General features: G+C 42.4%; 1 protein-coding gene across 2 annotated transcripts; it reads left to right on the forward strand.

Moving 5' to 3' along the window:
- The first annotated feature begins 369 nt into the window (after window positions 1–369).
- On the forward strand, window positions 370–21,122 carry TMEM212 (transmembrane protein 212). 2 transcript variants are annotated; one of them, XM_044255110.1, is made up of 5 exons: window positions 370–553; window positions 9,753–9,812; window positions 10,771–11,094; window positions 19,994–20,063; window positions 21,052–21,122. In XM_044255110.1, exons 1-4 carry the CDS (start codon window positions 395–397, stop codon window positions 20,015–20,017), a joined length of 567 nt encoding a protein of 188 aa, XP_044111045.1. In that variant the 5' UTR covers window positions 370–394; the 3' UTR covers window positions 20,018–20,063; window positions 21,052–21,122. The 2 variants fall into 2 exon arrangements, with proteins under 2 accessions (XP_044111045.1, XP_044111046.1); XM_044255111.1 differs by lacking the exon at window positions 21,052–21,122 and adding an exon at window positions 20,229–20,347.
- The last annotated feature ends 1,178 nt before the right edge of the window (window positions 21,123–22,300 follow it).

The following is a 22,300-nucleotide window of genomic DNA, read 5'->3' on the forward strand; positions in this document are numbered from 1 at the left end:
CGCCAGGCAGGTTGAGTTGAGAAACAATTAGCTCAGTCAGCAAGCCTTTGAATCTGATTAAGCCAGGAAGTGGGCACTCCCCACCACAGGGCAGAATGAAGGGAATGGAGGCGGTAATCCAAAACAAGGAATGATTTCTCTCTCTCTTTCTCACTCACTCACTCTCTTAGTAAACTAGTATTAGAATTTATTGTACCAAATTTATGTCAAGGATTATTTCATTACATGTTATTATCTTTGGTGAAACAAACAGAAGCTTGTTTCCAAGTAGATCAACAGTCCACATGTGTCATGGCTACTGTCTCTAAGAAACTTCTGTTTACTGAGGCTTCACGTACCCTCATGTTTTGGTAACAAAACATCTTTGAGATCGAGGACCAAGTCACAGAGGAAAATGCAGAGCCTACACCAGGCTGCTGGCCGAATTCTCATTTCCCTGGGGGCTCTCAGTGTAGTCTCTGGAGTTATCGCTTTCTTCCCTGTCTTTTCTTACAAGCTTTGGTTCACGGGATGGAGTGTCTGGATTGCTTGCCCCATCTGGAATGGAGCTTTGGTAGGAAAATATTTTATTACATATATTGGGAGAAGGAAGAAAGAAGGGAGGGAAAGAAGAAAAAGAATAACATGGTTTCCAACAATACAGAGAAGTCCAAAATCAACAGAAAATTAGAATTTACCGTAGAACGTTGGTTTCCATTTGTTGCCTCTCAAATGTAGAATCTTTCTTGATATCATTTTATCATATATACCATCATGGGTACTATAATGAAATGCTGTTCAAGAAATTCTTAAAAGTTATTTTAATCTTCTCACCTTGGTATTCTGAGAAACTGAAATCTCTCCAGTAAAACTTGAATTTAGAAAAAAAATGTGAACCATAAAAACATGTAAAAATGGAGAACAAAGTAAAAATTTTCAGACTAATGCTTTCCCTAGAAACATTGAGGTGTCTCGACCTGATCCACGATTTGCAGGCCCCAAATCTTAGTTTTCCTACAGTTGTCCTTCTGAGCAACTGTTTGAACTGAAAGTCATTCAAGAAGTTGGGTGAGGTACCTCTCCAACGTCGCAGTTCATTAGGAAAGGGTACATGGGCCAAGTACAAGTACAATGACTGCACCAGTGAAGGGTTGTTCTGGTACCCCAGCTCTCTGGGTCAAAGAAATGAACACATCTAGCCTTGTGAATAGATGTCTTCCATGGTGGTATGGTTTAAGAGGAGTTACAGAGCCTTGCCACAAATCCTTCTCTCATTGTTTCTTGTGATGCCTGACATTCACCATCAGAGACTGGAGAATTTCAACTTTAGAGCCTTTGATCTTTAGTCTTCTACTAAAATGTAGCCATTCTTTTTTTTTTTTTTTTTAAGATTTTATTTATTTATTTGACACACAGAGAGAGCGCAAGCAGGGGGAACAGCCGTCAGAGACAGAGGGAGAAGAAGGCTCTCCGCCAAGCAGGGAGACCTAGGTGGGGCTCGATCCCAGGACCCTGAGATCATGACCTGAGCCAAAGGTAGACGGTTAACCGACTAAGTCACCCAGGTGCCCCTAAATGTAACCATTCTTAAGAAAGGCAACCTTTTAAATCTTTAAAAATAAAAAAAAAAAAAATCCAACTTTAACTTTGATATCATCTCAAAGTAAGACCTTAGAACATATCATTTTTATCTATTTATTAAATAAATATGTATTGACAGCCTACTGCAAGCTTGAGTTGCAATGGTAAAAGAAACAAACAAAAGGTCTCCGTTTTTTAAAAATTCCATTTAGTGGGGTTCAAAAATGGTGCGTAGATGGAGAAAGCAGAATGGTGGGAGTGTGGAAATGAACAAGGAAAGCGTGGAATGGTGTTGTTGGTGTTGTTTTTTTTTTCTTTCTTAATACATTCTTTTACATCTACCTCCCCAGTCTTCCCCATCTGCTCTTTTCCCCATGTCCTGCCTGAAGCCATACATTCATTCAAAGAAATATTTATTAAACATCTACTGGATGGATGCCTAGGTGGCTCAGTCATTAGGTGTCTGCCTTCGGCTCAGATCATGATCCCAGGGTCCTGGGATCAAGTTCTGCATAGGGCTCCCTGCTCTGCAGGAAGCCTACTTCTTCCTCTCCCAATCCCCCTGCTTCTGTTCCCTCTCACCCTGCGTTTCTGTCAAATAATTAGCTAAAATCTTAAAAAAAAAAATCTACTGGAATGCAAAGATGACAGTTACATTTATCCAAGCACCTGCCACACTTTCCATTGATGACCCAGAGTAAGGAAAACCTTTTACTTCAGGACCTAGAATGTACATAAATACATCTCTATAATTCTCTCTAGGTAAATAGATAGGTTTTGATAAATACATATAACTAAATCTTTATAACAAAAAGTTTCACAAAACAATATTTAGCCTTCTGTGTGAAATGAAGTCAGATATTTTTCTGTTCTATTAATTTTTTTAACTCTGACTTCAGAACTGCCCCAAAGTAAAACAAAACCACAATTAGAGTACAACTCTGTGTCCCTTTTTCTAAATTCTATGTCTGTCCCTGCTGTCTATCATAGAACATTCAATAGAGACTGAGATTTGATTAGGAGAAAAAATTATTGAATATAGGCTTGTTCTATACCACTATCTGTTTTATCGGTTAGACCCAGAGAAATGACAAGATCTGTGTCCAGGACACAGATAGGTGATAGCTATTTGATTTTGAGATTGGCAGTATGGGGAGTTGGAATCCAAAAAGTAAGACTGGGGAGATGGGGCCTACGTTCAAGTCCTGACTCTGACATTCTTGGTATATGGCCAAGAGCAGGACCCTCACTCAGCTAGTTCTTCATTGCTTTTACCTAGAACATGAGGAATTTTGCAGGTAAAGAGAGTCTGTGCGACACTATCTGCCCTGAGTTGTGCAGTGAGAATGACCAAATTTGAACAAAGCTTGTATAATAAAGCGCTTTGCCAATTTTAAAGTTCTACACGCATGCTAGTTGATACCATGCCTCTTGTTTGTGCTGTGATAGAGGAAAACTTCTACCCTCCAGTGCAGGGAGGGCATCCCTTCACCTGGGGAATTCATTTCCTGCTTTCAGGGGGACAGAGGAGAGTCAGTGTTCTTCTTGTATCTGTTGTTTCCTAAAAAAACTTAAATTCAAAATAATCAACATGCTAAAGTCTCCTATTTGGGGGCCACCCACCCTGAATCCCATCAGGGCCCAATTTCTGTTCAAACCCTTCCTCCGTAACCACTTGCCATCCGCTCATTTTCCCATTCTATTTCCTGAGGAGCAGCCAAGTTCCCCATCTTGTTACCTTCCGGGACCTCATCTCCCACCACTTACCCATCACACGTGCACCTTGTTGTGTTCAAACATTCCAACGTATGTTATTTACCTGAGGACCTTTGCACTGTCTGTTCTCTGCCTGAAGCCTGTTCCCACACATGGCTTGTTCCTTAACTTCCTTCTTCCTTTAATTCTTTGAAGTCATGTCACTTTCTCCTTGATGCCTTCCTTCATGACCCTCATTACCCGATTTAAAATTGTAAACCTCCCCCACACCTGGCATCCCCAATTTCTTATTCCCTGTTCTATTCTTTCCCCCATGGCCCTTATTTCCAGCTAATATACTATGTATTATACTTATGTATTGTTTGTTTATACCTCCCCCCTAAAAAGCATATATTATACAAGGGTAGGGATTTTTTTTCTTTTTGTTTTCTGCTATACCTGCAGCACTTGGAACAGAGTGAGTCACAGACTAGGTGTTCGATAAATACTGTTCAATAAATAGGGTTGAGTAAGTCAATGGGTCCCCTGCCCTTGTACAAAATTTCTCACACCACTGAACTCTGATTAGGTTGCAAAGATGAAAAGTCAAGCTGGTATTATACTAAAGCAGGGGGAAAAAAAACCTCTTGAGAAGGAAAACAGTAAGAATGCTTACTCTTTTAATGATGTCTAAGCTTGGAACAATGTGGTTTTTTTCTTTTCCTAGTGAGTTTCCTAGCAAGTCACAGCTCCATCTGATTAGGGTCAACTTCAAAGATCTCTGACTCATTCCACAACCTTCTTTACTGGTCACTTTTGTTTGTTTGCTTGTTCTGTTTTTAAAGCTCTATTTGTTTGAGAGAGGGAGAGAGAGAGAGAGCATGTGGAGGGCAAGGCAGAGGGGGGAGAGAGAGAATCCCAAGCAGACTCCCCGCTGAGCTCAAGGCCAATGTAGGGCTCCATCTTACAGCCCTGAGATCATGACTTGAGCCGAAAATCAAGACTTGGATGCTTAACCAGCTGAGCCACCCAGGCACCCCTACCAGTCACTTCCTACTTGTCTGCAGAGTGAATCTTCCTCTGGTGGAAAGACAAATTGTACACTTCAGTCGTATTGCTATTTCCTTTCACAAGAGACTCCTTATCTCTTTCGAGGCTTACAAAAGATAGATTTTTACAAATGTTACAGAATTTTGTATTTGTTCAATGCTTTCATTCCAGACTTTCTAAATTCTTCATAAATATTGGTCCTCAGACTTTCCAAGCTCTCCTCTGACAGCCACATGATAAGCAGATTTCCTATAATTTCTGAGCTAGGTGATTTAAAGTCATCTGCTTCTAGCAAGTATGGAGCCAGGAGACACAGCCTTAAGGACTGAGCTCTACTTGAATCCTGGAAAACGTGACTTGGCAGCTCCAGTGACTTAGTGGCAGGCAGCTGTGCTGCACCCAGAATCCTGCCTGGAGACGGGAACTTAGGAGAAGGGTCCCAGTGTCTTCCTCTGTCAGAGGACGGACTTGATTTCACCATCACTCAAGCTTCTTACAGCTTCAACAGTTTTGTGACTGTCAGACACCTGATGGCCAGTTTTCCACTTGGATAGCCTAAACTTCTTTTTTTTTTTTTAATTATTATTTTTAAACATTTTAATTTATTTACCTGAGAGAGAGAGGTGGGAGGCAGAGGAAGAGGGAGAAGCAGACTCCCTGCTGAGTAGGGAGCGTGACACAGGGCTCGATCCCAGGATCCCGAGATCATGACCAGAGCCAAAGGCAGGCGCTTAACAGACTGAGTCACCCAGACATCCCTAGATGTCCTAGGCTTCTTTAAGCTCAGCTTGTCCCCCCAAAATCATCTCACCACCATAAGCAATGATTTCTTCTCCTGACTTTCCAGGCTCTGAACCCAATTTCAAATCCTAGAGTGACTTTCAGTTCAGTCTTTCCCTCCAGTTTAACTAGTGCTTCTCAAACTGTAATGCCCATATGAATCACACTGGGGATCTGGTTAAAATGTATTCTCTGGTTCAGTAAATCTGGGCGGGGGCCAGAGACTCTGCCTATCTCCGAAGTTTCCAAGGGATGCTGACGCTGCTGGTCCTAGGACTGTGCTCTGGGCAACAGTGCCCTAAACCAACCTACCCTCAGCCCCACTTTCTACCCCATTGCATCCAGTCCATTGCCAGCTAACTTTTATTCTTCCTGTGAAGCATATTCTTATGCATGCTTTCCTCTCATTCTCACTGTGCTCCACTTCCCACTCCACTCCTTATCACTTCCCACCCCACCCAGGTTTTACGCCTAGATAACTTCAATAGCCAAACTGTGGGAACCCATTCATTAATGAGTTCTAAAATCAATCTATTGGGTAGCTAGCAGCATTTATAAAACATGGATAGGATAGAATAGAATAGAACCAGAGTGTATCATACATAATATATTTATGGCTTGGGCATGATGCAAAATATATTTCTTGCTATGGATAGAGGTTTAAAAAAAAGTTTGGGTCAGGGGGCACCTGGCTGGCTCAGTGAGTGAAGTGTGTGTCTCTTAATCTCAGGGTTGTGGGTTTGAGCCCCATGTTGGGTGTAGAGATTACTTTAAAAAGGTGAAGTCTTGGACGCCTGGGTGGCTCAGAGGGTTGAGCCGCTGCCTTCGGCTCAGGTCATGATCTCAGGGTCCTGGGATCGAGTCCCGCATCGGGCTCTCTGCTCAGCGGGGAGCCTGCTTCCTCCTCTCTCTCTCTGCCTGCCTCTCTGCCTATTTGTGATCTCTCTCTGTCAAATAAATAAATAAAATCTTTAAAAAAAAAAGGTGAAGTCTTGAAAATATAATAGCAAAGAAAAAAATTCATTTCAAGTCTGAAGACCAAGTTCCTACAGAGACACCTAGGCCTCCCTGCATCCGGACCCAACATGCACGTGACCATAGGCTCACCTTTCTAAATCTCTACTGCATCAGTTCGACTCCTTCTTCAAGAACCTTCAGTGTTGTTTCATTGTCCAAACAAAGTTCAGATAAGTCAGCCTGAATTTCCAGGCCCTTTTCAACCTGGCCCCACATGGCTTTCAAGCCTGATTTTCTACTGGTTTTGTGCCCAGAACCAGCTTGGTCCCGCATCGGGGAGCCTGCCTCACTGTCCACCAAGCCTGCCTGCTGTGTTCCCACCTTTGCTCCTGTTACTCAGGCTGTCCTTCCCCTTGGCACCTCAGCTGAAATCACATCCATCCTTCAAACCTGCTTCGACTCCTGTTTCCCCCCATGGGGGGTAATGCTTTCATACGCAACCTTCCCCCCCCCCCCCGCCCCCCGGCAGTGGTATCTTATCACTGGGTTCTTCTCACACAGAAGGCACTCACTCTTTCTTGACTCAATAGGTGGACGTTCTTCTCATCACGTTCACATCTGGACTGTAAATTCCAATGAAAGCTGGAACCCCTGTGCCTATCATTGTTACTTGGTGAGCTTGCTCACCTGACTTGCCTCTCTGTGGCTCACTTAAAAAGTAGGAGATCCCCATCGTTATAAGGATTAAATGAGTTAACCCATGGAAAGTGTTTAGTGTCATGCTTGGCATACAGTAAGCGCTCCATAAATGTTAACTGTTATGATGCTGTCGGCAGAGTGCCTATCGCATCCCTTGTTCGCCGTAGACCCACAATAGATGTTTGTAAGTGAATAAATTAGCGCCTATTAAAATGATTCCCCTGAAAGTTTCTATTCCCACTGTGACTGCTCCCCACTTCCTTCAATTCATCCGCTTTTGGGAACTGCGTCCTTTACGTGGGCAATTTAAAGATTCCGTGGGAGGGCTCACGATTAGCGTGCAAGTACAGTGTTAGCAGCTCCTCTTACAAAACCCAAGTCTAGTCCCAGGAACTGCCCTGTGGAGCAGAAAGCTAGCTTGTCAGAAAGAGCTGAGGGTGGAGAGCGCAGGCCCGGGCCTTCTGGCCAGGCTCATACTCCCCAAGCACCTCCTCCTGGTCCTTCCTGAAACCTGACTGCCCCGCTGGACCCAGCACTCGCCTCTCAGACACTACCTCTCGCATTTCCTTTTCCCACTTGACTTCACTTCCATACCCTCAAAACTCTTCCTTTTACCTTCTTTTCCCTCTTCCTAAGTATAAGGTTTAAAAAAAAAAGAGGGTGACTGGGTGGCTTAGACAGTTGTGTCACACTCTTGGTTCTAGCTCAGATCCCCATCTCAGGGTGGGGACATGGAGCCCAGCACCCGGGGCTCCACGGCTCAGCAGGGGGGTCTGATGGAGACTCGTCCCCTCTATCCACTGCCCACGCCCGCTCACAGGTATGTGTGCTTGGGCACTCTCCCTGTTTCTCAAATAAATACATAAATCTTTTCTTCTCAAGATTTTATTTTATTTATTTGACAGAGAGAGACACAGCAAGAGAGGGAACATAAGTGGGGGGAGTGGGAGAGGGAGAAGCAGGCTTCCAGCAGAGCCCGGGGCTGGATGCGGGGCTCTATCCCAGAACCCTGGGATTATGACCTGAGCGGAAGGCAGATGCTTAAGGGCTAAGCCACCCAGGTGCCCAATAAATAAGTCTTTAAAAAAAAAAAAATAGAAAGAGAAGAAAAGAGGAAAAGAAAGCAAGAGAAGGGAGGCTGTGACTCAGGGGACACCTTGCCCTCTGGCTCACGGTGTGTGGGGTGGGGGGGCCGCGCACCAGGAAAGATGGGTGTGCCGGCTCCTGAGCCACCACCGTCCACAGGGTGGATTTCACAGGTTACTGAATGGCATTCATACACCAGCCTCCTCCGTGAAAGATCTTTTCAAAGTTTTGTGTAAACAAAGCAAAACTCAAGCTGGCAGCGATGACAGAAATAACAGGCCACTGCCATCCCGCCGCATTTTTCAACTTTTTGAAAGGAAAGTGACGGTTCACGCCAAAGTAGCTAAGGCAACCTGGAATCGAGGCACCTAGCCATGCCAGCCATGGACTGGGAGTTACCCCGGCGCGGGAGTGTGTCCTTCGCTCTTCTCCTGCTGGATCCAGGGCTGCTCTCTCCCAAGGAGTGACGTGTGTGTGAGAGCACGTCGTCCCCCGGAGCAGAGACCTGCCCCAGGCTCAGCAGCCCAGCTCAGGGGCTCTTGCTAATGCTCCGGTTTTGTCTGCTTCTGATGCAAGCTCAACCTCCGCAGGGTCCCTTGGAAGCTTTCCTTTTGCAGAATCAAGCCAACCTCCTTTGCCTACAGATGGTTCTGTTTTTATCCACGGGAGTTTTATGGGTGGGCGATGCCACATCTGGAATTTCAGCTGTAGCCACACGAGAAGTTTCGTGTGAGCGGACGCGTGTGTGCTTCTCCCACCCCACCCCCCATTCTCGAAGTTAGACATTCAAAATAAAATATGTCGGGAAAAAGCTGGATCTCAAAACAAAACAACAAAAAAAACAATCAACAACCAATCACCACCACCACCACCACCACAAAAAAATACCGAGTGGACACAGAAGCTACAAAAGCAGCATACCTCAAAACCATATTGGTACAAAAGGCTTTTTCCGCTCAAATTGGTTGATACTATACATACAGTCATATTTATTTCTCTCCAAAAGCCTAATTTGTAACTAGTCTTAGTCCTGCCCTCATTCTATATCTCGTTTCAGACACATCTCTTCCTGGTTTTCTTTCAACCTCAAAGCGTTCCTCAACCAGGAACAAATGATTTATGGGTCAGAAATAAGCGGTTTCCAAGCTCAGGGAACACAAAGGTCTTCATCAGACCCAGAGCTGAATCAGAGATGAGCCCAGAATTTTTTTTTTTTTCATTATATATTGCTCAATTCCGGTGACACCATTCCCTCCTTTAACTATTTTCATTCTGCACTTTGGGTCTTTTTCCCCTCGAAGGAGACTAAAACAACAGCAACAACAACAAAAACCAATGTCTTGTGGACACCACTGTACCCAGAAGGATTAAGGTCTCACCATGCATTCACTCTAATTATAACTTCGTTACTTGAGAACCAGGAATCACATACTTGCATCCCACCAGCAGGCTGAGGCTGCAGAATCTCGAAAGAAAAGAAAAGCAGACAAGAAGAGATAATGCCATTGCTGGGTGGGTTTTCAGGGCTCTGTGACATTTCCTCTCTGGTTCCTCCCATTTGTAATTTTAACAATTTGTGAGAAAGATGAACAATAGACAATGAATCAAATGAAAACATATGGCGAGGGTTATAAAGCGAGGCTTTTACGCCTGTGACACCTAACAGTAGTAAAGATTATAATTGCGATGGCAAAGACAACACAGAAAATCAAAAAATGAGCTTGTATGAATCATGTCTTTATGACACTGATGGCTTCCTTGCCTCATTGTCATCCTCGATGAGGAGCAGATCAGAGCCATAAATCCATTTAGCCATTTGCTGTTCTTTCTAGTTCATAATAAAGTTGTCAAACTGTTAGACGGATTGAACTCTTTCCAGAGGTACATTCTATCATGGATGTTATTCTTCCATTTTCTTTTCACAGGCCCTCACGACTGGTATACTTCTGCTGTTGGCTCACAAAGAGTGGACCAAGAGATACCTGGTAAATATACAGACACTGAGGAGAATGATTGAATAGGTTTCAAGGTCAAATCTCTACCAGTTTAGGATGGAACATAGAGAACGTGATTTCCAATTATCATTGAATTCTGTCTAATTGATGCCTTACTATAATGGGTTTCAGGAGTAAACTGGGTGTTACATGGATAATTTTTATCTGATTTCTTCTCCAAACATTTTCTACAAGTTCCTGTGATTACTGTAAATATTTAAGTGTTGTGATTTGGAAAGGACACCACCGATGTTAATGCTCCTGAATTTCATTTTGAATAAATGGACCCATAGGGTTCCTCTGTTTTTAAGCATGTCTTCTTAAGGCTCGCCTCCTCAGTTTGGGATGTCCTTCCAACGTCTCTGTTCCTTCTCCCCCTAAAAAAGGATGGAAAGTCCATGATATCTTGCACTTCAATAGTATGGAGCCAAGTAATCCCATAGTATAAAAAGACTACCTGATCTGATCATAGATCTATCCGTGGCTCAAACTTGAATATACGTGTGAATTACTGGGGAATCTGATTCAGTAGATCCGGGTGAGGTGTGAGAATCTACATTTCTAACAAATTCAGGGGTTGTCAGTGCTGCTGAATCATGGACCATGCCCTCCCTGATTAACAAGGTGCTAGGATAAGGCAAGGATCCTGTGTACTCCTGTTTGTTTTTCCCACCCCAGACTGGCTGTCAACACATGATACAAGCAAAATAAACACATGTTTGTTGAATGGAATTCATTTCATTTTTGGCCCAATTGGCTGATATGTTGTTCTCCCATAGTGTAGATTCAAGAGGCGAACAAAAGGCCTAAAAAGGAACGTTGTAATTCATTTCTCCTTAGCTTCCCAATAAAAAAGATTCATACCTGACATCTTCCTTCTTCATATTGCTGAAAAGCTTTTGAATAATTCAGCTCCCAAAGTAACGCTTTGTTTTTGCTTTATTTTCAGTGGGAAGCTAGTTTCACCTTTGTGATTCTGAGCATGATGGGATGTCCACTTCACTTTGCTATAGCCTTGGAATCTGCTCTCCTTGGCCCATATTGCTTCTACTCGTTTTCAGGGATAGCAGGGACTGATTACCTTGGTTATGCAGTTGCCTTTCCTTTTCCGTATGCAAGCTTCCCATCAGCTTGTGTGGACCCGCTGCATTATGAAGAGTACCACCTGACCCTTCAAGCCTTCGACCTGTGCCTAAGCTTTGCCATGTTCTGTGTGTCCTTGACAGTGTTCATCAAGCTTTCTGCAGGACTGATCTGGAAGACACACTTACACGTAAGTTTCCAGAAAGGGAGAACCCATTCTTAGTCCTGAATGCTAAAATGGAAAGTCTGCCATATTAGTTCTTAATCTGCCTCTCTTATTTATCATTGTATCTCGTAATAACCAAAATTTTCTCACCCTTTCTACTTCTGCCCCAGCAGAGAGGCTGATCTATACCAACATCAAATTTAGCTTTCTTACTTTTTCCCTGGATGGCTAAGAATAATATTGATAATATGATAGCAATAGAACTATGAACTGAATGTTTACTATCAAGGTCCTTCCCATTTTACAGATAGTAGACTGAGGCTAAGAGTTTATGTAACTTCCCCAAGCACACAGCTAATGAGCAGTAGGGCCAGATTTAAAACCCAGAACTATTTCTCATAATAGGACAGATTTATCCTAGGCCCCCTTGTCACTCACCTTGTACCCTCATTCCTCTGCAAGATCACCAAGATGTGTGGGTTAGAACAGAACCACTGGGTGAGATTTCTGATTTCAAATTCCTATGTCTGATACTGGGTCGCTCCATTATGAGGTGAACAGCCTCCTCCTGGAAAGAGATATTTCCCACAACAAACTCTTCTACTGGCTTTATGATTCAAGTTAGTATTATATTAAGGCCAGGTGAATTTGGGTTATGTTAGCCAATTTTTTTCCCAGTTTGATCCTATCAACACAAATCAGCAAAGTTGGAAGACAAGAACTTGGCACTCTCTATACCTTTTGTGGTCGGTCTTGTCCTCTTCAACTTCTACATAAGTCTGCAAAGGAAATCCTGTACATTCCTAGGAACAGAGTTGATTTTACAAGGAGGCCTACTGAGAATTGAGGCTAGCAGACAAAAATTACCTCCCCTGCTATACTGCCGGTGCATCTAGGAGTTTAGAATGTAGAGATTTCTCCCTGGTAGGGACCATCCCAACTTCTTAAAGCCCTTTGTTAAAATGAACATAAACCCAGGAGAATCATACATTAAAGCATTGGTTACCCATCACCCCTTGGCATGCATAGCTAATCAGACAATTGGCTGCCATCTTGGACATGACACCTGAGGTTTAACGTTGGCTAGAGAGCAGAGAGAAAAGAATGAAAAAAATATCCTTAGAGCTTGGTAAGTCAGCCTCATGGAAACCCAATAGTGAGGCCATCTAAAGTGTCTGGAAAGAGAAAAAATTAATTGAAAACAGAGCAAAGTTCTCCAACTTCAGAATATCGCCTTCACCCACCTTGCTCAGAGTAGGTTCTTGGTGTGTGATTTCTAAACTAGGGATAGGACACAATACAACTACAATATATTTCTCAAAGTGAATCAATGACATCAGAATCACCCATCGATCTTGTTAAACCATATTTCTGGCTTCTGTCCTGGCCCATTCTTTTTTTTTTTTTTTTAAAGATTTTATTTATTTGACAAAGACACAGCGAGAGAGGAAACACAAACAGGGGGAGTGGGAGAGGGAGAAGTAGGCTTCCTGTCAAGCAGAGAGCCCGATGTGGGGCTCGATCCCAAGACCCCAGGATCATGACCTGAACCGAAGGCAGATGCCCAATAACAGATGCCTGACCTAAATTGAAGACAGACCAGGCGCCCTGAGTCCTGGCACACTCTTAAGGCAGAAATGTTGGGCTTGAAGTCAGGGAATATGCATTTTTAACACATGCCCCAGGAGATCCTGGTGAAAATTCTCTTCTTAGCGCAGGATTCTCTTAGTGTAACTTCTGGACAGAATTTCCGTTTTCCCCTCTGTGTAAAATGCAGCACTAGTTTGGGTAAGAGTTCTCAATAAATTTAATAAACAGCAAATCTTTGGTGAGCACTTTTGGATGACCTGACACCACGTAATCCATAATGGTAGCAGATCATGTTTCATTAGCAAGGATGAGTGGCTGACACAATGGGATAGGAGTTTCTGTATTAATAAATACACCATTGCCCCTGAGCACAGAAGGAACATGTGCAGCTTGCACAAGCCTTTGTTACCATGTGGGACACCTTGGTGGCTCAGTAGGTTATCTGACTCTTGATTTCAGCTCAGTTCATGATCTCATGGTTGTAGGAGAGAGCACCACTGTCAGGCTCTGTGCTCAGCATGGAGTCTGCTTGAGATTCTCTCTCTCCTCCTCTGCCTCTGCCCCTCCCCCGACTTGCGCTCACTCTCTCTCTCAAAATAAATAAATAAAATCTTAAAAAAAACCCCACAAACTTTTGTTACTATGTTACCATGTAGAAATCTCAGCTATATGAGGTGCAATTTCTAGGAAACACACAACTTTCTTAGAAGAAACGGCAGGTCACTTGTTAGGATATAGAATTCCACATGGTGATTCTACCTTTAATGAGCCTCCATGTAGTTATATTGTTAAGTTCATGCTGAAAGAGATAAGCAACACTTTTACTTTTTATTTATTTTTAAATGTTTTATTTAAATTCAATTTAATTCACATAGATTGTATGGTTAGCTTCAGAGACAGAATTCAGTGATTCATCAGTTGCAAACCAAGTCCCGCGCTTGTTACTTCAAGTGCCCTCCCTAATGCCCATTGCCTATCAGGAAACTCGAGAGCTCTGCACATCTGTAAAAAAGGAAAAAGTGATAGTTTGATGGAAGATTTGGAGGAAATTATAATTGTACTGCTTTATAGAACAAATTTTTTTTCATATCTGTAATAGTCAATATTATGATGGATAATATTCTTTTCTAGGAATTCTTCTGTAAGTTCAGAAACAAACCAAGCACTCCCTTAGGAATCACCTTTCATTACTTCTCTGCTCTCTGTGCCTTTTCAGTTTAGGAGGATTGAATTGCATCCCCGTCAGCTCAAGCTATTATAACAAAATATCATAGACGCGGTAGCTTCGCCAACACATTTATTTCTCTCCGTGCTGGAGGCTGGAAGCCCAGGGTCAAGGTACCAAGATGGCTGGTCTTTGCTGAGGCCTCTCTTACTGGCTTGTGGAAGTCACATCACTGTATGCTCACACGACCCTTCCTGTGCCTGCTCCTGGACAGAGAAGATCTCTGTCTCCATCTTATAAGGGCACTAATCCCATCATGGGAGTCTCCTCCTCATGACCACATTTAAATTAATTACTTCCCAAATAACTTACCTCCAAAGACCATCCCAGTGGGGATTAGGGCTTTAACGTATGGATTCGGGAAGGAAACACTAACAGTCGATAGTATCTCATTGAAGGTCACACAGTATTGGTGTGTGAGCGCGCAGTCATTTGATACCCAACGAAAACCACAGTGAGAAATGCTTGAAAGAGGCATAAAGGGTGTGATGATTTTGATAAAAGCATTATACTAGCACTACACACTGAATGTTTGTGTCTCTATGAAACTCCCAAACACCCACTGTGATGGTATTAGGAGGTAGGGCCTTTGGGAGATAATTAGGTTTAGTGAGGTCAGGAGGGTAGAGCTCCCATGATGGGATTAGCTTTCCCGAAGCCCTTATCAGAAGGTGAGGAGGCCAGAGTTGTCTCTCCCCCCTAGGTAAGGAGACAGCAAGAAGGTGGCCATCTGCCAAATAGGAAGGGGGTTCTCACCAGTCGCTGAATCTGCTGACACCTCGATCTTGGCCTTCCAGACTCTAGAACTGTGAGAAATTGTTGTTTAAGCCACCCAGTCTATGGTAGTCAGTGACAGCAGCCCCAGTTAAGACCGCGAGCCCTTCCAAGTTTCCAGGGCCTCACGGGAAGAGGTGGAACTGGAAGAGGAACGCGAGCCCCCCTTGTGTAGCTCCCTGCAGCACACTGAGGTGACCTTCTCGGCCGAGGACTCAGGGCAGGGGGCAAAGAGCACTCCATAGAATTAAGTCGAGAAACCAAAACGCAAAACAACCATAGCCCAAATTGTCTACATTCTTGGTCCAGTAAGTAATAAAGGGATGGGAAAGGAAAGAATTGGGACACCAGACGCGCGGCAGCTGTGCCCAGCAGCTACTCTGCCCCTCCCCCACCGAATGGAACGTCTCTGTCTGTTTTCCTTTCATTATTCATTGTTATGTTTGGGGTTTTGCTTTTTTTTTTTTTTTTTTTTTAATGAAAGGGGAAAGAAAATGTTTTCCCCCTTATCATGTGATACAGTGGTTTTCTTTCTTTTTTATTTTCAATGAATTGAGAAATATTTACTTCCCATAAAAGATGTAGGTAAACCCTTTAAAGAGTTCAAAAACATATGAGGACAGAATATTTACCAACGGAGGAGGAGACTCGTCTTCCAAACAAAAGACAAATTTGCAGAAATACACCCGCTCCAAATCTTCTAGCGGACGTACCCGGTATCATTAGCAACAGAAATGCGTTTTGAAACAAATTCATCTTTGACTCTCACCCTAAGGGCCTGAAACCTCCTGTTGGGCTTTAGCAAGTTCTCTCTGGTGCTTCTGGGAACTAAATCCAGTTTGGAAGAGTCAAGTCAGCCTCAGGGAGGGCCACATAATAGTCAGAATTCACTGCATTTCTTCCTCACAAGTTCTTTTCTGTGTCTCCTCAACATGGTCAACAGAAAAATCAGAATCTAGAAAAATAATTGCAATTCTGGACATTAGTGTTCCTTCTATCTCACTATGTCATCTGGAATAATAATGGTGGGGACGTGAGCAAGCGTAGGAGCAGAGTAATTGGAGGTGCTATTTATGGGACAGTTACTACTTGTCAGGTGCTTTCCCTCCTCCTTCCTTCCTCACAACCCCACAAATCTCATCAGCCCCGTTTCACAAATGATGACGTTGAGTTGGTCAGGTGGAGTCAGGATTCGCTCCCGGTGTCAAAGGGTCTTAGACAGTGTTTCTTCAGCTTTACAGACTCGAAGTGGCTTTGTGTAGGCATGCATTTTTTTTTTAAGATTTTATTCATTTATTTGATGGCAGAGATCACAAGTAGGCAGAGAGACAGGCAGAGAGAGAGGTGGAACAAGGCTCCCTGCTGAGCAGAAAGCCCAACTTCGGGCTTGATCCCAGGACCCTGGGATCATGACCTGAGCTGAAGGCAGAGGCTTTAACGTTAAACCACTGATCCACCCAGGTGCCCCTGTAGGCATGCATTTTGTGGGCAGTCTTTCTTATGTTTCTCACAGACAAAAATTAACTCACGTATAGAAATGGAAGCTATTTTTCTTCCAGGGTATTTTCATTTCATTTAATCAGTGAGACGGCACCAAGGGTGAGAGCGACTTACGAAGAAAGGAAATGAGACCAAAGTTGTCGATTGTGATGTATTAAAATTAGCTCGATATTTTGTCAAAGCAGAAGCAATAAATAAGGAGGTAACTAGACAACTGTTTTTTCTCAGTTTTATTTTATAATCATTGTGAACATCATGTTTTCCTTTTGACATTCAGTCAGTTTAATCTTTTAATACAAAATATTCTACTGGGTCCCCCCCCCCCGCTTCCTACTTTTAATCTAAAATGGTATTATTATGGGGCCTCTGGGAGACTCAATCAGTTAAGTATCTACCTTCGGCTCAGGTTGTGATCTCAGGGTCCTGGGATCAAGCCCCACATCAGGCTCTCTGCTCAGCGAGGAGTCTGCTTCTCCCTCACACTCTCCTCTGTGTGCTCTCTCTCTCTCTCAAATAAATAAATAAAATATTAAAAAAAAAAAACACAGAAGAAGTTTTGGCTTTATAAAAGGGCAGAAACTTGAGTAGAAATCAGAAGACTCCATTCTCTATAATCATATAAATTTGGTTTCAACAAAGAAAACTGAATTAATACCTAGTGAATAGTTCAGAATGGCCGTAATGGTGCTAAGATGTGAACAGGAAACCATTTAGCAAAGTAACAATGTTGGTTGGACATTTTGCACTGTATTAAGTACCCAGGAGAATATCCAAGGGTTGTTACTGGGTGTTACCCATTTCATTCCCCCAGGAAAGAGAGAGACACAGAAAAAGTAACTAAGATAAAACACAATGAAGGCCATGAGGAGTAAGGAATGGCACGATGTCACTTCTCTCCCAGACTAGCCCTATAAGCCAGGGACTGTGGACAAGGCACAAGGACAAGACACATCAGTAGTTGTGGACTTGAACTTCTTCATCCCTAAGACAGCCGGGCTTGGTCAGGCACATCCAAAGAACTTTCAAGCTCTGTTTCAGTCAGATTTTACTTATTTGAGAAAGAGCACAAGCGGTGGGGAGGGCAGAGGGTGAGGGAGAAGCAAACTCCATGCTGAGCAGGTAACCCAACATGGGGCTCTATCCCAGGACCCTGAGATCATGACCTGAGTCCAAGTCAGACACTTATCCAACTGAACCACCCAGGAGCCTCTCTGTCTACAATTTTCAAATAAAACTTTATTCCATTGGAGAAGATTAACATTCAGAAGGGAGGACTTGGTAGCAAGGAGTGGCTCTTTTCTTGTCCCAAACCATGCTGATGTGTCGCTGGGGTTCATCACACTGCTTTTACTCTGCTAGCTCAAGAAGTAATATATGCTAACAATATTACTCAAGCGAGACAGGTAGGAGAGTTGTTACAGATACACAGATCACTTTAATTGCTTTAGAAAAACAACTTTCTTTGCTCACTAGTCAATCTGTTGGGGCACCTGGGTGACTCCCACTCTTGATTTGGGCTCAGGTCATGATCTCAGGGTTGTGAGATCAAGCCCATGAAGGTCTCTGCACTGAGCATGGAGCCTGCTTAAGATTCCCTCTCTCCTTCTCCTTCTGCCCTTCCTGGCTTGCACCATTCTCTTAAAAAAAAAAAAATTCAATCTCAGATCAAACCAATCAGAATTGTCTTGTTGGCTGTCTTTCTTTTTTAATTATTCAAGTATAATTAATACACAATGTTATATTAATTGCATTATATAATTAATCATTATATTAATAGGGTATAATATAATGATTCAACAATTCCATATATTTCTCAGTGTTCAGCAAGGAAGTGTACTCTTCATACTCTTGATCCCCTCTATCTATTTTCCCCATCCCCTCACCACCTCCCCTCTGGCAGCCACCAGTTTGTTCTCTGCTTAAGGGTCTGTTTTTTTCGGGTGTCTCTTTTTTTTTAATTTCTTCTGTTTCTTAAATCCAACATATGAGTGACATTGAATGATATTTGTCATTCTCTGATTAGCCTATTTTCCTTAACATTATACCCTCTAGGTCCATCTGTGTTGTTGCAGAACTTAACCATTGTATTTCTAAATGAGTAAGGAACTTCAAACTCCAGTTGATTTGCAAAAAATATTGTTCCAAATGTTTATTTTTTCTCTGATTTCATATGACTAACCTAGTGTCATGGATTAAAAAGAAAGCTGCTACTTAAAGCAATAGAATTACTTGGCACTGGCTGGTAATTAGAGCCTATTTGAGAAGAGGAATATCTTGGGTTCACTAATATGTGACTTTTCTCTTGTCATGTGTTGAGGAATATGGCTCCAAAGCCCTAAATATAACATTCATTGTTTATACGTGCCTCTCAACATTTACTGAGCATATATTATGTGCCAGATATTGTGCTAAAGGCTAAAGGCAGAGACAGAAGTGTGAATAAGGCATAGTCTGGTCTCCACTGAGTTACAGAACTGAAGGAAAATGTCCCCGGAGGACCAAGAGCCCAGATGAGGAATAATGAAATTTGAATTAGATAGTGCTAATGGGCATGGAGAAAAGGTGATATATTTGAGAGATATTTAGAAGGTAGAATCAACAGGACTTATACCAATTAGAGTGTGGGACAAGGAAGGAGCCCAGAGCAATGTAGAGGGGTTTCTTGACCGTGAGAGACAAGACAGAGTGATTGGATTTTATGTGTGAGTCCTACTCTTGTCACTTAGGATTAATTCAGTTTCACATCTTATCATTTATAAAAAGCCATTTTAAGAACCTAATAGAAGACATCAAGAGTATTTCTGCCTGGGATTCTAGAAAATGACGTTCTGAGGCTTGCTTGCCACAGGACACTCCCTGGCTTTAGTTAGTCACGTATCGGTTACAAACAACACATTGCTTTGAGTTCATAATAAACCTAGTGCTGAAGAGCATGGGCCATAAGACCATTTCAATCTAGGCCATATTTAACAACTTACCTCTTCTTTTCTTCTACTCATGCTCTCATGGCAAAGATTGCCAATGAAAACCTGTACATAGCCAAGCCCAATGGAGTCTTTTCAATCTGCGTTTTCCTTGACCTCTCCACCGCCTTTGAAACTATTGATTGCTTTCTTCATGAAATCCTCTCCCCTTTGACTTCCATGCATCACTGGCTTTGGTTTTCTTCCTTCTCCAAAGTTTTTCCTCCTCAGTCTACCCAAAGGCTCCTTTTCTCTGCTTTCTTCTTTAAGGCTGGTGGCCTCAGTTATCATCTTTGGGCTGATACCTCACACATCCATATTTATAGCCCAGTCCCTTCTCCTGCTCTATTGAGCTCTACATCAGACTATTTTCTGGGCACTTTCCTGGGTGTCCCACACACACACATCAAACTCAAGATGTTTATAACGGAGCTGATCATTTCTTTGTCCCCACCACCTGCTCGTCTTCCTGTATCTCCAGCTCAGTTGCCAGCACTCATGACACTCAGGACAAGCCTAAGACCTAAAGTCATCCTTGACTCCTCATACCTCAGTTGATCACCACATCCTGGCAACTGCACCTCTTAAATATTTATTCACCGTGTCCCCCTTTCTCTGTACTGACCAGGCTGGTCCTGGTTCAGCCCTCTGTCTTCTCTTACTCAGATATCTTTGCTTCCAATCTCGTCTTTCTTAAGAAGTATCCTCCGCACAGGCTTTAGAATCAGCTCTCCCAAGTTCAAATCTGTTCTTATTACTTCCCTGTGGAGTAATAGTAATAGTATAAGTCATAAATATTATCTTGTGCTAATAGTGTAAGTAATAAATATTATCTTATTACATCCTTCTGTGGCTCCCCATAACACGCAAGATACAGCCAAGCTCCTTCATGTGATATCCATGTGGGTGCAGCTCCTCTCCAAGAATCTGGATTGACGAAGGTGAGCAGAAAAGGTGGGACTGGGAGTGTGGGGGTCAAAAGAGTAGCAGAGTGGCAGGCTGCAGTAGTAGAGGTCACTTTTAGGGCTTCCTAGCCATAGCTAAAATCTTAACTAAATACCTATGTCAGCAATATTGCAAATTTAAAAACAATCCATACATCACAGGGGAATTTACTGTGGTTATGAAATCCAAGAATTTCCAAGAAGAGAAACAGAAAAAGTCGATTTGAATTTCCATACCGAGGAACGCTACCTTATCGAGGAAGCACTGCATTCGACATTATTTATGACACATGGAGAACCTGATATGCCATGGTACGTTTGAAGTCAGACACTTTGAGGTTTAATTGTTTCCTCCATCACCTACCATCTGAGTAGCCTTGAACAAATCAATATTGAACCTCTTTGTGCCAGCGAGACCACACGTACCTCACATGTTGCCAAATGAAATGGCGTAATGACTTTTAAGAACCTTACGCGGGTTGGGCACTTGATAGCTGCTCAAGAAATGCTTGTTTTCTTCCCCTTACTTCTAATCAAATTAAAATTCTTAGTTCTCATTCAAAGATTTTAGAAAGTTCCCTCTAATCTTCTGTTAATTTTCCAAAAGCTCCAAACCAACCCAAACTAGACAAAACAAATAGCAAATGACCAAAAAAGATAGTCAATGGAGAGAGCCCTCACTTCCTTGACAGTCCCTGCCCACAAAAGCAATAGTTCTTCTGAATTGTTTTATGCTTATGCCAGATATTTTATTACACATCTATTTCTTTTTTATATCTTTCTGCCACCCCCTCCACCAATATCACCAATATTGTTCTCTCTGGTGATTCCTCTTAAATCCTTAAGTGGTAGCATGGTGCTGTTACTTGAATCATCCTTCATTGGGCTCCTGTGACATAAAAAAAGACTAAATTAAATGTCAAAAGTGACACTCTATTTTCGTTGATAAATTGTAGAAATAAACACTAATTTTTCTTCTTCCTAGGGTCAAAAGAATGGACAATAAATTTCAAGCAGCATTCCTCTTAAATTTGTTATATTTGTGGCCATTATTTTGAAATAGTTGCAAAATAATTTTTTCTTCAAACTTTTTCTCTATGTTCTTATGAAATAAAAATTGAAATAATTGTACATTGTAGCCTTTTTAAATTGTTAACCCCATTTTTTCTGATTTACCTGCTATGATTTTTAAAATGGAAATTTTATCATCATTGTCATAACATTTTAGAATCTGAAATATAAATTCACAATGAATGAATGTTTTCTTTAAATTCCTTTCGTCCCTGTGTGGTGTTTCAGTAAACTGTCAGTCTGTATTACCTAAACTAAGGAACCATTTTTCTCACCATTTCTTCATTGCCATTACCAAGGCAACTGTAGATCCTCAAATACAATTAAAACATGGAAGTGTAGCCATAATGAGAAGGGCCTCCTGCTGGGGGCGGGGATGACCCTCCCTTCTGGCCTCTCTGTAGCTTGTCTATGGCACTCATGACAGTTTAATAGTTAGAAGGGACCTTAGCTGTCCTCTGGGCCAACTTCTCATTGAAAGTCCCAAGATCTAAATGTCCCTGACAGCTGAACCATTCCCAAGAGGCAACCTCATTCAGCTGTTTTGTGGCTCTAAAGGTAAAGCTGGGGTGGGCGCCCAGCTGGCTCATTGGGTAGGGCATGTCACTCTTGATCTCAGCCTTGTGAGTTCAAGCCCTACATTGGGTATAGAGATCACTCAAAAATAAAATCTTAGGGATGCCTGGGTGGCTCAGTTGGTTAAGTGGCTGCCTTCGGCTCAGGTCATGATCCCAGCGTCCTGGGATTGAGTCCCACATTGGGCTCCTTGCTTGGCAGGGAGCCTGCTTGTCCCTCTGCCTCTGCCTGCCACTCTGTCTGCCTGTGCTTGCTCTCGCTTCTCTCTCTATGACAAATAAATAAATAAAATCTTAAAAAAAAAATTAAAAATAAATAAATAAATAAAATCTTAAAGAAAAAAACCAAAACATAAGAGGTCTTTCTTAAACTGTCCAGAGATTTGCTTCTTATATTCTCATTGCCATATATTCTTTTTTTTTTTTAAGATTTATTTATTTATTTATTTATTTATTTTTGAGAGAGAGAAAAAGGGCACAAGAGAGGAGGGGCAAAGGGAGAGAGAATCCCCAAGCAGACTCCCCGCTGAGCCCAGAACCCCACATGGGGCTGGAACTCACAACCCTAAGATGGTGATCTGACCTGAA

This window comes from Neovison vison, chromosome 6 (assembly GCF_020171115.1).
Source record: "Neovison vison isolate M4711 chromosome 6, ASM_NN_V1, whole genome shotgun sequence".
NCBI lineage: Eukaryota > Metazoa > Chordata > Mammalia > Carnivora > Mustelidae > Neogale > Neogale vison.